Source organism: Indicator indicator, chromosome 3 (assembly GCF_027791375.1).
Source record: "Indicator indicator isolate 239-I01 chromosome 3, UM_Iind_1.1, whole genome shotgun sequence".
Taxonomy (NCBI): Eukaryota; Metazoa; Chordata; class Aves; order Piciformes; family Indicatoridae; genus Indicator; species Indicator indicator.
This window is the reverse complement of record NC_072012.1, coordinates 29,032,531-29,047,643: the sequence shown is the minus strand read 5'-3', so window position 1 is coordinate 29,047,643 and position 15,113 is coordinate 29,032,531. Positions and strand designations below refer to the sequence as shown.

Sequence of the window (15,113 nt, the reverse complement as noted above, 5' to 3'; positions counted from 1 at the left end):
AACTCAGCACACAAGTAAGGTAGATTTTCAGCCACGTGAGCTTTTTGCCTTAGCGGACTGTGTGACTACGCAACTGCTTCTTCCAGCAAAGCTTGGGGAGACAGGGAGAAGATGGATGAGATTTCTGTTTCAGGCAACTGGTAGTCATGAATTGGGAGCCTCATTCTTCTCTTGCAGCTGGTTCTTGTTCATTTTGGGTGCAGACTATGGACTGCCTTTGCTCTCAAACCTTGCCTACCAGAATTACCTTGTTGGTCTGACCTGAGATCTGTTGAGAGGTACATCTGAGAAGTGGGTCAAAGAGCAGAAGAGTGACTGTAGCATTATTTTCAAATAGATGAATGTTAGCAGGACAGGTCCTAGGAGCTACTGGGAGCACCATGCTGAAAGACATCCTGCGTGCTCAGCAGGCAGCTTTTCAGTGGTCTTATGTTCACCCTAAATGAACATAATGACCTTCTTCCTGTTTCACTGATGAGGTAAGAGAAGCAATATGGTGGATATTGAGAAAGGTGAGAAATCCAGATGTGTGATTTCTACTGTTATTCTGGACTGTGCCCATTGACTTCATTCTTCTGCAGGTAGAAGGCACAAGCATGAGGTAGATTCTAAGCTTGTCCTCCTTTGTAGGATGTATTGCAGCTGTACTTTTTTCTGTTCCATTGCATGCAAGTATATGCTGCAACTATGACTTTATCAAGTACCTCTGATGCTTTTAGTGTGGTGGGTGAACATACCAGGGCTAGCTGACAAGAAGGACTTCTGAAACTGGTGCTGAATATAACAGAACAGCTGATAAAAGCAGAATTTCCCAACTTAGATTTGCTGCTCAAGATGAAGATGTGCTTAAGGAGAACATAACTGCTCTTGTAGGAGATTCCAGAGCTGAATACTAATGGGTAAAAGCCTAAGGAAAAAAAAAAAAAAAAGAAAAAAGCTATCCTAATCAATATAGACCACAGAGAGCGTTGATGGTGCTATCGAGATTCTGTCCAAATGGGGCAAGATACTGGGGGAAATACTGCATTACTGGCAGAGATCTGTGTGGTAGAAGAATTGTCCAACGTTATGTTCAGTGAACACTTAGTGACACTTCCCTTCAACTGGTTTGTTTTCCATGAAATCTGTGGAGTTTAGGCTTTCAGGTTTTAAAGGTTCTCTTGTGTGAATTGCTGAGAAGTGTAATGTTGGAGCACCAATAAATCACATCTAGGTATTGAAGTGTGTGTTTCATGAAGGGCACCGATACATTTAAAATGCTGTTTTTTTCCCTCTGGTACAAAGCTGCTATGTCCTCTGCTACTACGACAGGATGGGAGCCCACATAAATTACATACAGTTCCTATCTCAACATTATGAGCAATATGCACAAAGTTTTCAACAGGATTTATCTCTGTGTTCCTAGAAACCGATATTCATTCTCTATCCAGTTATCTCTGTTCAGATGTGCTCAAAAAGAACATATTCACCTCATTTGTCCTAAATTATTTTAGGAGTTTGTCACACTAAAGAGGGTGGTGTAGGATTCATAGCTATTATTGGAGTAGATAACATTATTTGGTGGACAAACCATAAACAATCAAACATTAAATGTCAGAACAGTCATTTAGGACAACTTTACCCTAAGGCTTAACTTGTTCTCAGCATATGATGTAATGGGAAATCCAGAAGAACTCTGAAGAAAGGGCCATTCCTCCAACTTGTGTACACAAGGGGAAAGAAGTGAAGATGCTCATTGGCTAATGTGGTGTGAGTAGCCATGGCAGGGACAGTGCCCTGCCTTATGGTGCTTTGTAAAATGCAGGAACATTAGCCCTCTTACTGTGCTCTCCAGGTTGTGCTGGGCAAAACTATACCAACTGCTTATGGTCATTGGGGGTATCTCTGCAAATAAATAGCCTTCCATTATGAACATATACTTTTACATTTTCTGACACAGTAGCAGATGTAGCATTATTGGTAAACGAACCAAGGAGCTGGAGAGGCACAATACATTTTCAGTGTTCCAGGGTATGGAAAATAATTGTTTTTTTTTTTTTTTTTTTAATTTCTGATTAGGGAGATTCTGTATCAATTGCTATGTCACAGGAAATGTGTGAATCCATGATTTGCGTTAAGGTACGTGTCCTAATTTTGCCAGGTACTCTGTAAAAAACCAAATTCAAATCATTAAAAAAACCAAAACAAACCCAGCAGTCACTCTCACTACTTTCTCCTCCCAGACAAATCTGATAATGGAACAAACGGAGTTGACAAAGAGCATTATTTATAGCTTGATGTGCCACCACATCTTGTTGAGATGACATTAATTAACAGAGAAGTTGCTCTCTATGATCTTGCTCCTTTGTCAGTGGGAGATAAAGGGATAGCATAAGGAAATTCTTAACCCTGTCTTTATATATTCCTTAGTGATAAAATTTCCAAGGTGTCAAAAGATCCAAGTAAATCACAGCTGAATTTTTCAAGAATTGATACTATCTGGAAAAGGTTTTTCAGGTAGAAAATGGCACAGTAAGTGTATAGTATGCTAGAATTAGCACTTCTGAAAGCAAATTATTTCTGACATTTTTGCACATTTTTTCTGTAGCTGAACTTTATTAAGACAACATTAATAGACTGATATGTTTATTCCTCTCTGAAGTTAAGGTTCTCAGCAGACACCTGAAAGAGAGAGACTGACAGCTGGAGTTGTGAGGCTGCAGCAGCTGCCCTGGAAGGCCTTTGTCAGCTTCACTTTCTGATGTTAGAAAGAAAAGGGGAAAGATAAAAGTGACATTGGCAAGAGCCTTCTGGGTAGTAAGGGTTGTTCTTCTTTCTCTAGTGCAAAATCAGATTTAGTGGTGAAATTCACATTTTCCTGCATAAATAGTTTATTTTGTAAATAAGATATTGTCTGTCCGTATGCAATTCTCCTCCAAAATAATCTGCTGTGCTTTAGAAACCTAAAATTGAGTTCAACTCACTAAACACAACTAGACCAGCAGTCTCCATATGCATTTATTTAAAAACAGATTCAAAAGTTTAGTCATTTGAATAAACTAACAAAGCCATCTCATTTTGTCAACACAAGTGTTTAGTAACAGGTCTGCTGAAAGGGGAATAAGTCTCAATTCTTTCATTTAAAAGGGCTGGAGGACAGATGTAGATTACTCAGTTCCACTACAGATCTGCGATATCAACTGTGGTAAGTATGAATGATAAGAAAAGAAGAATTAGGTCTTGACTGTGTAGAAGAAAGCATCTCAGGTGAAGTCTGTTTTCCTTGGAAAACTGAGGGTGGATTCACCAGACCGAATGTGGACACCTGCTCATGAGCTAGATATGCTTAGCCTCTTTTGTAGACAACAAACTCATATACCTCAATCAGCTTTTAGTTAGCTACTGCAAGGGCAACTTGTGTGGCTGTTTTCTCTGCTTCCTGGATGACTTTTCCATCCTGTTTGCATGCCACACCTGTGTTTACCTTGCTGTTGGTACATGATGTAACTAGTTAAAGACAATTCTTGGTGAGTAGGCACATGGTGCTGTCATTGTAGTGATTGCAGGAGAGCCCTACTCTTAATTCCCCACCTGTGTAAATGGGACAGCAATACTTCCCTCCACTACAGAGGTGTGGTGAGGTTTGAGGTGCACTCAGATATGCTCATGGAGTTGGAATATTCCAAAAACTCCCAGCCCTGAAGGTAAGGTATTGTAGAAGCTAGTGAGTTCAGAATGAACTAAGGCTGGGGGGTTTACAGTGAAGAGCACAGGAGTGGATTGACTAGAACTACTAAGTCTAAAAGGAATCAAGCTGAGAGAAGGCTCAACCTGAGCATTGCCAAAAGCACCTCCCTAAACCTACCCATCCACCCAACCTCCCTTCCCAGTTCATTGTAAACGTAATGACTCCTATGACAGATTTTCTCTGCTGTCTAGAAATACCTGCCACTTAACTGTAGCTTCTGATCTGGAGGTTGGGTATTAAAGAGGATGGGGCTTGAATGTAGTTATCTGTGCAAGCACTTGCATAATGTTAGTTCAGGTTTCATCTCCACTTAAAAACTCATAACAAGCCCACTCAAGTGAATCAATTAACCAGTGTTGTGATTCATGTAGTCTGGATGCATTTTCCTTGTTTGTATTTTCCTTTTAACAAATGTGGAGGGTATGACAAAAGCATGTAAAGTAATGAAAGGCTTCAGAAATGGCACTCTGGGAATTCCCCTCTACCTTACAGTAGAGAGAATGTTTCTGTGTTTTAAATGGTGGAACAACAAAAACTGTCTAAATAATATTTTGGGCATAGTATTTGATTTATATGTGGAACGTTTTGTCAAAATGCTTTGATAAAGAATTTCTGGAGATTCAGAAAACAATATGAGAAACTGTGCACATATCAAGAGTATCAACTGTAATTCATGATCACCGTGGTTCTTATGTAGAGGATATTAACCTCATGCTTCATGGATTCTGCCATGCTTTATGGTTTTAGGATAATGCAATCCACATCAGTGAGTGGATAATTCTACCTCTGTAAGCTGACCAGGAGGGGGTTTGTGAAACCACCCTCTGAGGCCAATGGTACAATTCAGTGTCAGAGCTGGGACACTGAAATAGGTGGGTCCCACTTATTGCTGTAATTCATGTATTCTTAATGACTCCTCAGGAGTTATCAACTGCTTGTCATATGTATAATTTTTAATGCAGCAATAGTAGCAATACTACTAAGGACTTTCATATTCTTAAATGCTTATTTTCTATAAGAAAGTTATTTCTTCAATAACTAGCTGTATAAAATCAGGAGGTGAGGAAAGTTGAAAGATTTTAAAAAATAATGTCACCAATGGTGACATCTTACACTGGGATGTTACTGTGTTTGAACTAAAGATGTTAAGAAAAACAATCCACATAATTTGTGACAATTTGGATTATACAAAATGTCAGTGAGAAATAATCTTATAATGACATAATGAAAATATTTAGTGCATTATCTCTTTGCAAAATAGAAATGTACATTAAGTGTCACTGTTAAAGATACCAAGCAGTGATGGCAGTATCTATTATATATGCAAAAAAATGAAATTAGTGTATCTAACCATCATGAAGGTTACTTGCTCTGCAGCTGCAAGAGGAGTTTCCTGGCATGTAGAATGCGTTATACTGCAATCCACTGCATTTTTCAATCAGCAGCTGTGCTTTGGGATTAGAATGGCTTAGCCTTATTTGCTCCACAGAGGATAGAAATGGGAAAATTGATTTTTTTTTCATTTAATATTTTCTTTTTTAAACTTTATTTGTCTGTTGGCCACGTTTCTGGATTCCATTTAGTGTAGCCAAACATTCTGAGACATTATTTCACCTATTATAAAAGAAATTTATTTATTCTGAATGAAACAATAACTCAGATCAGTTAATGTGACCATTATGTGAATCATCATGAAAACCAGCTAAAATGTAGATTGCCATTTTGTTTCTTTAGGTTTTCTTGGTCATACATATGGTGATGGAAACTCAGCAAAAGCCATGACACACAGGTATCCATCCAATGTATAGTTTAAAATACCTCTGAGCACTGATGGAATTTTTATTCCTGAGTATCAGATTCTGCTCTCTCCCCTTTCTTTGTCTGCACTGAAGACACCTCTTGCTCCTGTTACAGAATCACAGAATCATTCAGGTTGGAAAGGACCCTCGGGATCACCAAGTCCAACCAACAACCCTACTCTACAAGGTTCACCCTTAAACCAACTCCCCAAGCACCATATCCAAACGACCCTTAAACACATCCAGGGTTGGGGACTCAACCTCCTCCCTGGGCAGCCCATTCCAATGTCTGACCACTCTTTCCATGAAAAATGTTTCCTAATGTCCAGTCTAAACCTACCTATTCTCTCTTCTATCACTAATTACCTGGGAGAACAGACCATACTCACCCTCTCTACAATGTCCTTTCAGGTAGTTTTAGAGAGCAATAAGGTCTCCCCTTAGCCTCCTCTTTTTCACACTCACCATCCCCAGCTCCTTCAGTCACTCTTCATAAGATTTATTCTCCAGACCCTTCCCCAGCTTCCTTGCCCTCCTCTGCACTCACTCCAGCACGTCCACATCTCTCTTGTATTGAAGTGGCCAAAACTGGACACAATACTCAAGGTGTGGCCTCACCAGTGCCGAATACAGAGGGACAATCACCTCCCTACTCCTGCTGGACACAGCATTTCTAATACAAGCCAGCATGCCATTGGCTTTCTTGGCCATCTGGGCACACTGCTGCCTCATATTCAGTTGCTTTTCACTTAGAACCCCCAGGTGCCTTTCTGCCAGACAGTTTTCCAGCCACACTTCTCCAGGCCTGTAACATTACATGGGATTGTTGTGACCCAAGTGCAGGACCTGGCATTTGGTCTTGTTGAAGCTCTAGCTCTCTGGAGTACCACAGTGCAGCCTGGCATCAGAGGTAGCTGCCTTTCTGCCAAAGAGAAAGGACAAAGGGAGACAAATATGTAGGAGAAATGAGAAGTTTATCAAGTAACAAGACAACTTTCAAGAGCCTTAGAACAATCTCAGATTTGCTGCATATGACATTCACATTATTAGCATCTACCCCTGATTTCTCCCTGATATTTGTGGCAGATCAGACCCTGTATTCTCACTCATTAGATGTATCTGCTCAGCTGTTCCAGTGCTTCTTTTCATTCCCACAGCCCTTTGCAAAACACTTATCCCTAGATTGTAAGCAAATCAGTAATTAATGAGGACCATAGGTATATGATTTATTGGACCCTGAGCTCTTAAAAACAGTCTTCCTTTTCCAATACTCTTTCAGAGGCAACCTAGAAGAGGTGAACAATCTAGAACTCCAGAGGGAGTAGAGATGCTCTGAAAATCCCTTGTTCAAAGACAGGAAAAAGATGCAGCCTTGCAGAAGTTCTGCAAGACACATGATTTAAGAATGGGCTACCAGCTTTGCTTCAAGGCAGTGTGTAGCTTTCCCTTTGTCAGAAGATACCATTCAGAATAAAGTATCTTGGTTTTGTACAATTGTTCATGTAACTGCTGTTTGGACTGTGATAGTCAAGTCCAAACTCTACACAAATGGTTAGATTTGTTATTTAACTGAACTGTTTGTGGGTACAATGAACTCTCTCACATGTCAGTGAAAAGAAGCCAAGTTTTTTTCCTGTTCTCTTTTTACCTTAAAATGAAGAGTGTGCATTCTTTGCATTGAATTTAACAACACCTTTTCAAGGTCCTTAGTATCTTCTCAATATCAGGTTGTATTTTGGTACAACTTGCAAATCTTGTTTAACTTTCCATGTTGTGTTTGTAGTATCTGCTCATTACTGTTAGATTATTCTAATGAGTGAAGAATTTAGCAAGTTTCTAACAAGTTCCTAAGAAGCTGGATTATAATTCCTCATTTGCCAGTATTTCAAAACAAAACATGTCTTAGATCATTTAGAGAATCATGTTCACATTTTTCTTCTAACTTACTGTCTTATATACAGTATGCATAAATGAGTACTTCCATAATACCTTGTGTACCTATAGAAAAGTAATCCAGGTTTTCTTATTTGTAACCTTTGCTTTGAAACTGCAAGTAAACGTTTTGGAGAAATGAATTGAGGAAGTTTTCTCAGCTTTATTACATTATCCTTCTTCATAATTTCTTCTGTTTTCTGATGCCATCCTGATGATTTCACCATGACAGACCATATTCCTCAAACCTATCTAACAACTGTTTTCTGTGTTTGCATTTGTATTTGATTTGGAGATAACTTTCCTATTTGTCTGAGCAAGTACATGTCTTTTGTTTGATAGATATTTAAAAATGTCATGAGGAAATCCAGCCTAGAAGGAATCGGTTTAGTGGAAAGAATTGAAGTATTTTTTTTCCATTGTATCAGTATTTATACTCAATTGTTGAGAATATTACACACTGTAGTGATTATCAAACATTTGGCCTTTATTTCACTGAATACTCCTGCCAAATGTCATTGCTTCCCATTGTGTAACAAGGATATAAAAGCAACTAAATGATTAATAGCAAATCCTGAAACCATGTGCAATTGCTCATACGGGAGCAAGAATATGTGGGGGGGGATCTGAAACAAGAAGATGATCAATAAAAAAGTATTTTCCATCTGAATGTGCTTTTTTGGGTTTGTTTCAACACAATTGTGATGTAAGAGATATATCTTCTATGTTGTAACACAAACTTTCTGTGGTGCCCTAAAGAGGATGAATTCTTCTTGGCTCCTTTGATATCAAAGCTTCATTCAGTAGATTCTGATCCAAGCAATGCTACAGCTCCAAAAGCAAAGGTGTCAAGGTGGCTTTCCTAAAGCATTTGTTATTTGATTTGGCTGTGAAATAGATGCACTGATCTGTTCAGACATCTGTTTTTCCTTTAATACACTCTAGATTGCAACCAGAAACAAGACATTCAGCCATTTAGCTGAGATAGCATCATAACATTACTCTCCACTTTCCTCCAGTGGGAAACTCTTTTTTCCAATGGAAAAGGTTGATTTGTACAGTGTACTTTTTATTGCAGCAAAGTCTAAGATTAACTTTTTGAATATGTCCTTAGACTGAAAATGAATTAGACAGGTGTAGCAGGATCTAAAAACTTAAACATAGTTAAGACAAAACACCACCTCCAATGACAACTTCATCTGAGTTCCTAAAACAATGGTAACTGTACTGAAGCTGGATTCTTTCAAGGGTAAGATGCTGTTTCAGCTGCACAGATATTAAATCTCTAGCAGTATAACTTCTCTTACTAGCTTCACCCATGGACATACCAAAGAGAAGGTGACCAGCCATGGCCCTAAACACTTTGGTGCTGCTTTACTGGACAGCTTGAATGGTGAACATAGCCCACATGTCACTTGAATTAACTGTCTGAAAACAAAGTGTTCATTCAAAGGCAGTGGTCTAGGTTTCCATAATGGCTGCTTCTAAGATAGGTACATCATGATCATTTTTCAGTCTCCTTGGATGCTTGTTTTAGAGGGAGCCTGGACAACTTAGCCTAAGTAATTACCAGTAAAACATTCCTGCTTATGGCAATTTTTGCAAATAATTCCCAACAGTATTTCCATATGTTTACTCAGGCCTGCCTGTTTGCATTTTGTGTACTGATAGTAGCTTTTCCCAAGCTGATCTTTAAGAATCCTATTTCTAATATACCACCTCAGGTAAACATTGTCACGTCTGATGACAAAATTCCTGCTTCAGAGACCAGCTCTTCTTGCTCTCTCAAGCACCCCACACTTGAAACATGCTGGAAGGAGTTCTACGCAGGTGATGCCTTTTCCAGAGAAGCTGAGTTCTGCTCTACTAAGCTACTAGACACTACTGACCTTGTGACATTACAGCTACAAAAATAATTTGGTTTCCCCCCCTTTTTCACAAGGCATGTTATACATTGGTAGCTCAGTCCTGAAAGAAGGTGATATGAAAATCTTTCCCAGTGCTAAAAATATTCATTTCACTCTGCCCACTGAAACGTTTTCTTTTTCTTACCCAAGCTATGCAACAGTTTCGCAATATTGACCAAGGCACAAGTAAATGTGCTATAACAGTCAAATGCAGATATCCCCTCTGCGATTGCCTGTAGGTTTGGCTCATTCTGTAGAGCCTCCTTTCTTTTGTTGAAGGAAATTCTCTTCTTGCTTATTGTGCACCCAGTCCAACCACCCTATTTTGAGACAACTCACAGTTATTTTGTTTTAATTTCATATGTACATTCTTACTGTTATCACAGAACATCAATGTCCCAGTTATTCTGAGTTACTAGCATATGTCAGAATACCATTGAGGTATAGCAAAAGCACTGATAGATGCTTTGTAGTAATCTCTTCAAAAGACTTTTGGTCTAATGCACTCCACAAACCTGAAACTAACATTTAAACTTACCACATGAATTAAAGCAGTTTTCCTACACTAAGTGACTTATTTTCACTTGCCATGCTCACACTGGGTCTAGAGTAGGAAACCAGACTGATGCTGCTGCAGTATTTTGGATTTCTTTATTTGCATTAGTGGATTTATGCCCCTGATAGCAATTTTGAGCTGAGTGACATGCTTGAATTGCCTCATCCTAATGAATTCCTGATAACCGTAGTTCACTTTCACTCCCTGAACTACAGTCAGGCATATATGTGAGCCAGGAGAAGGGAATCAGCCCAGCTATAGGAAATAGAAGCAATGCTGCTCCTGTTAGTTCCTTAGATAGCAGATTAACTGAACTGTAACGTAACACTGCAACCTCATCATGCACCTCTGCTTAGCAAATGGAAATGTATTTTTTTCAATTTACTGTGAAAAGCTGCAATCAGCAAATTCCCTTTGCTGATATCCTGTAACATGCGGACTTAAATTGGTGACTTCATCGTATATCTCATATCTCCTATGAGTTTCTTATTGTTGACAGAAATATTTTTCCTAAATTAAGAAAACAATTTTCTGTCTCATCCAGAAAGCCCTTTAATGAAAGCACATAATGTTGCTGTATTTAGTGCAGTACCAACAGTGGGAGTTGTTACTGCCACCCCTCTTTGGATTTTCTACCACTCCAAGCCATTTTCAGGATCGATGGCTCCCCTTTTGCAGGAATAGCCTCTTTTATGAATCTCTTCCTCTCATGCAGTGGTGGACTTAGTGGCAGACAGCTTCCTCTTCAGTGGCTCTTTCTCTTCTGCTCTCTATTCACCTTCTTTGTGAAATCCAGAATATCTTTCTCTATCTCTAGTTTCTACTCAATCAATCTTTTTATCTGGAAGACCTCAGCCAGCTGAGTGCCTTCAGATTAGGCTGTTGCCAATTCACCCTGGAAAATATGGTTCTCTGTCTGCAGATGTCAATCTCATAACAACTCTTAAATGTTCTGCTTGTTCCATTGATGTATTTTTGGTCTACCCATTTTCTTATCTGTGCACTTCCTGGGTTACACTGATGAACCTTTCAACCATGAGTGTCTGAATATCTCAGAATATTCCTAGAACATGCAAGGTTCTTCTGTCTGTGCTCTAAGATGACTGTGTATCTGAGTTCTGGAAATCATTTAACCGTATTTGTGTGGAAATATGCCTAAATTAATAAGATCTACTGAAAGGCAGGATGGATCATTTTGAGCACAGCACTAATATGGTTTTCAGACTAAAATAACTTGCCAGGTGAGAGCCTAGACAGCAATCTGGTATCTGTTCTTACCTTGCTCCCCACTTTGGCCTTATTTCTGGATATATGTTCTACAGTGTTATTTGAGCTGTGTTTCCAAAATTTGCTCCTTCTCTCTTGGCTTATTGCAGGTATGAGACTGAGCTGAACCAAATGACCTACCTCATTTGGGGTCCCTTCCTTCAAAGACTGTGGGGGCTTTTTATGATTCAAGCTGAGGCATCCTTCCTGGACACTGATCCTCTGCAGCTCCATCTGGCCTCCACATGAAAATGAGCTCACAATTTTTTGTGGAGGGGATTGAGGTCCTTGTGGCATGCTCAAAGCCCAGCAAAGGCCAGAGGCAAATCAACAACCTGTACCTTCACAGGTGAAGTATGCATTAGTTCCTTGATGACAAGCAGTCTTCTGACTTCTATGAGCAGAACTCTTCAAGTTCAGTGAGGTCTTTTTTTCTCTACCTTTCTCTAGTCCTGAAATGGTTTTGGAGATCTGCTCCTGAATGAATGAAGTTATTGATGAGTTTATATCTTTCTCACTTGTCCTCCTATTTTCCCTTGTGTCCATGGAACGCCTCTGAGGAGGCAGCCTTTTCAGTCCCAGCCAGCTGGAAATAACTTAAAGGAATACTTCGGAGCTAAGGTAAATGTGTTCCAGTTGCTGCAAGGTCTTATCAGGCACTTAAAAGTGTACAGAGCCAATTGTCAGGAAACTGGGTTTGAAAAGGCACTATGAAACGACCCTCAGTCTTTGGGAAATACCAAACTCTGATATTCTGTTATTCTCTCTGTCTGAAAAATATTTTATAGTCCCTAGGGTGAAACTTTGTTGTTCCAGTTTACTTCAGGGTTCTGATCATCCACATTACATACACATTAGTTCATGCTGGGCTTTTATTTGGAGCAAACCAACTTTTCCCAAGACAAAGCATGAGCACAGTGTAGGCTCCAGGGTATTTTCCCAGCCTTTGGCAGCTGTGGATAGTCTGCTCTTGAAAGAGCCCTGGAACATGATATATACAACCTAGTCTGCACAAACTGATATTGCAGACTAGAGTTAACTCCATGGAAGGTATCACTTGTCATTGTCTGTTTAGTGTGGAGACATTGGTTAACATGGGACATAGCTGTACAAAATTTGCATTTGTGTCACTGCTGCAGATGAAGGAGCAGTCTAGTTCCTAAATGGATGCTCCACTGTACTCCAGCTTAGCAATACTCTTGTCATCATTACAGGTGAAAAGTAGTGACTGTGTTTGTAGAATGTAAGCCACCATTTATGTTTCTGATATTTTATAAGATTTAAACACTATAGGTTTAGATTCTCACAAGATTTCATTCTCTTTCTTCATTAAATGCTTCAGTGTTTTGTTTCCAGCTCACAGAAATGAAGATCCACTGCATCCAGTCTTTCCTGGATATATGTCTGTACAAGACTCAGTATACTGGATAGCAACATTCCCTTATATGTTACACAGCTTTTAAATGTAATAGGCAACTTTATGGAATTATGAAAAACTCCAGCAAAGTGGGAGAGTCACTTAAAGATTGTTCATTGTAATGTAGTTCACAACCGCAATTCCCATCCCATGTCTAATCTGATGGTTGTGAATTTTTATGAAGGGTGTGTATGTATTCATGTGCGTGAAGCGTGAGGCAAAGGGAGACAAAGAATAAACATCAAGGAAACTTTCTTTTGTGTTTTTACCTGCCTTGTGAACCACTGCTTGACAGCAACAATCACTATACCTGCCAGAAACAACACTGCTCACTGCTCACTTAGTACTGTCATGAAGAAAACATATTTTGTTCTGCCCAAAGAAAGTGGGGCCTCTGGTCTGTAAGTCATCTGTATTAATTAGTAAATCCCAGTCAAATACAGATTCCATTTATCTTTTGTGCTAATTTTTACTTGGCAGTGTATGCACACTACTGAGTTTCATTTCCCAGAAGCACAAAAGCTCTTAATTCTCCTGTGAAGTCCAGTGATTCATTTCCAAATAAGTGGAAAGCAAGGTTTTAGACTATGAATCATACAGAGCAGATTTTGAAATTTGGGTAATTATAGGTATTGTTCAGAGAGTAGAAATGCTATATAAGGTATTCAAGCATGAGAAATCAAAGTCTGTTTCTCACTAGGCAGATTTTGATGGGTCCCAGATCAGGATATTAGCAGCTTCCATGCTTTTTCTGTCATTCTTCCTAGTTCCCCTGAAGGCTGGACTTTAGGTCTCCATCAATATGTCAGGGCAGGATTCAGTCCTGATATTTTGTGGGGATAGCTACTTTTTTATAGTTGCCAGGACTGTGTCTTTTGACGAAGATGCTCCTCCTTCAGCCATATCGTATCACATGATGAGACAAGTCACTTCCCTTTATGCCATCTCCAAATCAAGTTCATCCTTGGAGGGGGGATTATGTGCCTAGAGCTACAGGCATACATTCCCTTTTTACCATACAACTGCATTCTCTTGAAGCCCAGCCGACTAACATTGAGAAAACTGGGGTTGAAGAGCCAGAAGTAAAAAGTAGGAAATCGCAGTTGCAGGTAGGAAAAGTTAAATATTTTCCACTGTAAATCTTGTCCTTCCTTACCTGTTGCAGAGTACTCCAAAACCATTCTTGACAAGTTAGCCAGAATTTCAGTGCACACTGTTAGCAGAGCTTCTCTGCATCATTACTTTTTTTCACATTTCTAGCCAGTCACCTCAGGCTTCCCTGACTTTGTAATAAGGACATTCAAAAGTTTGTACTGAGTTAAATGAAAGGTCCGTCTAGTCTGTACTCTGTTTTCAACACGCACATCTGCAGAGAGCCAGGACAAGCAGAGGGCAGTATTCCCCAACTTCAATGCCCATTTCTTAAGAGGTGTATGAATGAATTTTTTTCCGTGTTTTTCTTGTACAAATTTGCCTAAGTTCTTTTTTGAATTCACATAAACTTCTCAGATTTTTTTTGTTTCTTGTGGCAAGGTACTCCACAGCTTAAGCAGATGATGTGAGAAGTATCTGTCTTTGCTTTAAACCTGTCATCAGCCACCATATCATTTACATAGCTCTATTTGTCCTCTAGCTTTTGTGTCAACAGGGACAATGAACATTTTCTCTGAACTTATTTTCACATGGTTCTTATGTGTTATTGATCTCTATGTTATCTCCTAAAGATTTTTTTTTAATTTTAGGTCTACTCAATTATTCTTTATATGGAAATCACTTGAACTGTATACAATATTTAAAATGAGTGCCTCATGAATTTATGTGGGGGTATAGTGATCTGTCCTGTTCTTTGTTCCCTAGCCAATAATGCTGACAACCACATCCCTGTTTTTAACCAGGAGTACAAAGAACTAAACTGTCAACAACAGAGAACCGTTAGAAATCTTAGATCTCATTTCTTAGTGCTTATGGTTAAATCAGATTTTAGGACTATATTACAAAAAATGCAGCTTTATGCTTTGTACATACCCTGCTTATTGTGGAATGGATAGGGAGAAGCTTTGTTATTTGCCTAAGCAAACTTAGAAGGAAAAAAAAAGACAACTGCTGGCACTTCCTTTGTTTTTCATAATGCTTCCATGCATGTTAATATGTCTCTGTGCCAATCTGCAGGGAAGACACATTCACTCCTTACCTGGATGTTTGTATGGTAAGCAGGTTGCTGTTTATGGTGGCACCCATGCACTGTATGCAGTCGTATTTCTGTGCTCTTTACTTAGTCAGATTTTAAGGGAAAATAGTCCTCATCCTCCAGTTCAAATCACTTCTATTTAGAGCAGGCTGTATGTGACTGCATCACATACGGAATATGATTTTTTTTCCTGCCAGATAGATACCTTTAGAAAAGTTTTGCAACCTACAAATTAGAATAGCTCTCTTTTATTTTTCTTGAGTTTATTAAGTTACTGTAGGCCAGCATGTCAGGGGTTAGGACTGGGCTGGCCACTAGATA

The 15,113-nt window shown here is 39.2% G+C and overlaps 1 protein-coding gene across 1 annotated transcript in view; it reads left to right on the top strand.

Annotated features, from left to right (window-relative positions):
• The window catches only part of IL17REL (interleukin 17 receptor E like), a 54,064-nt gene extending 46,857 nt beyond the window's left edge, over positions 1-7,207 (top strand). Inside the window, exons 14-17 of the mRNA XM_054399855.1 lie at positions 2,059-2,118; positions 3,127-3,184; positions 5,462-5,516; positions 7,180-7,207. Coding sequence (XP_054255830.1) covers positions 2,059-2,118; positions 3,127-3,184; positions 5,462-5,516; positions 7,180-7,207 — 201 coding nt within the window. The remainder of the gene's footprint in view (positions 1-2,058; positions 2,119-3,126; positions 3,185-5,461; positions 5,517-7,179) is intronic.
• Positions 7,208-15,113: the final 7,906 nt, after the last annotated feature.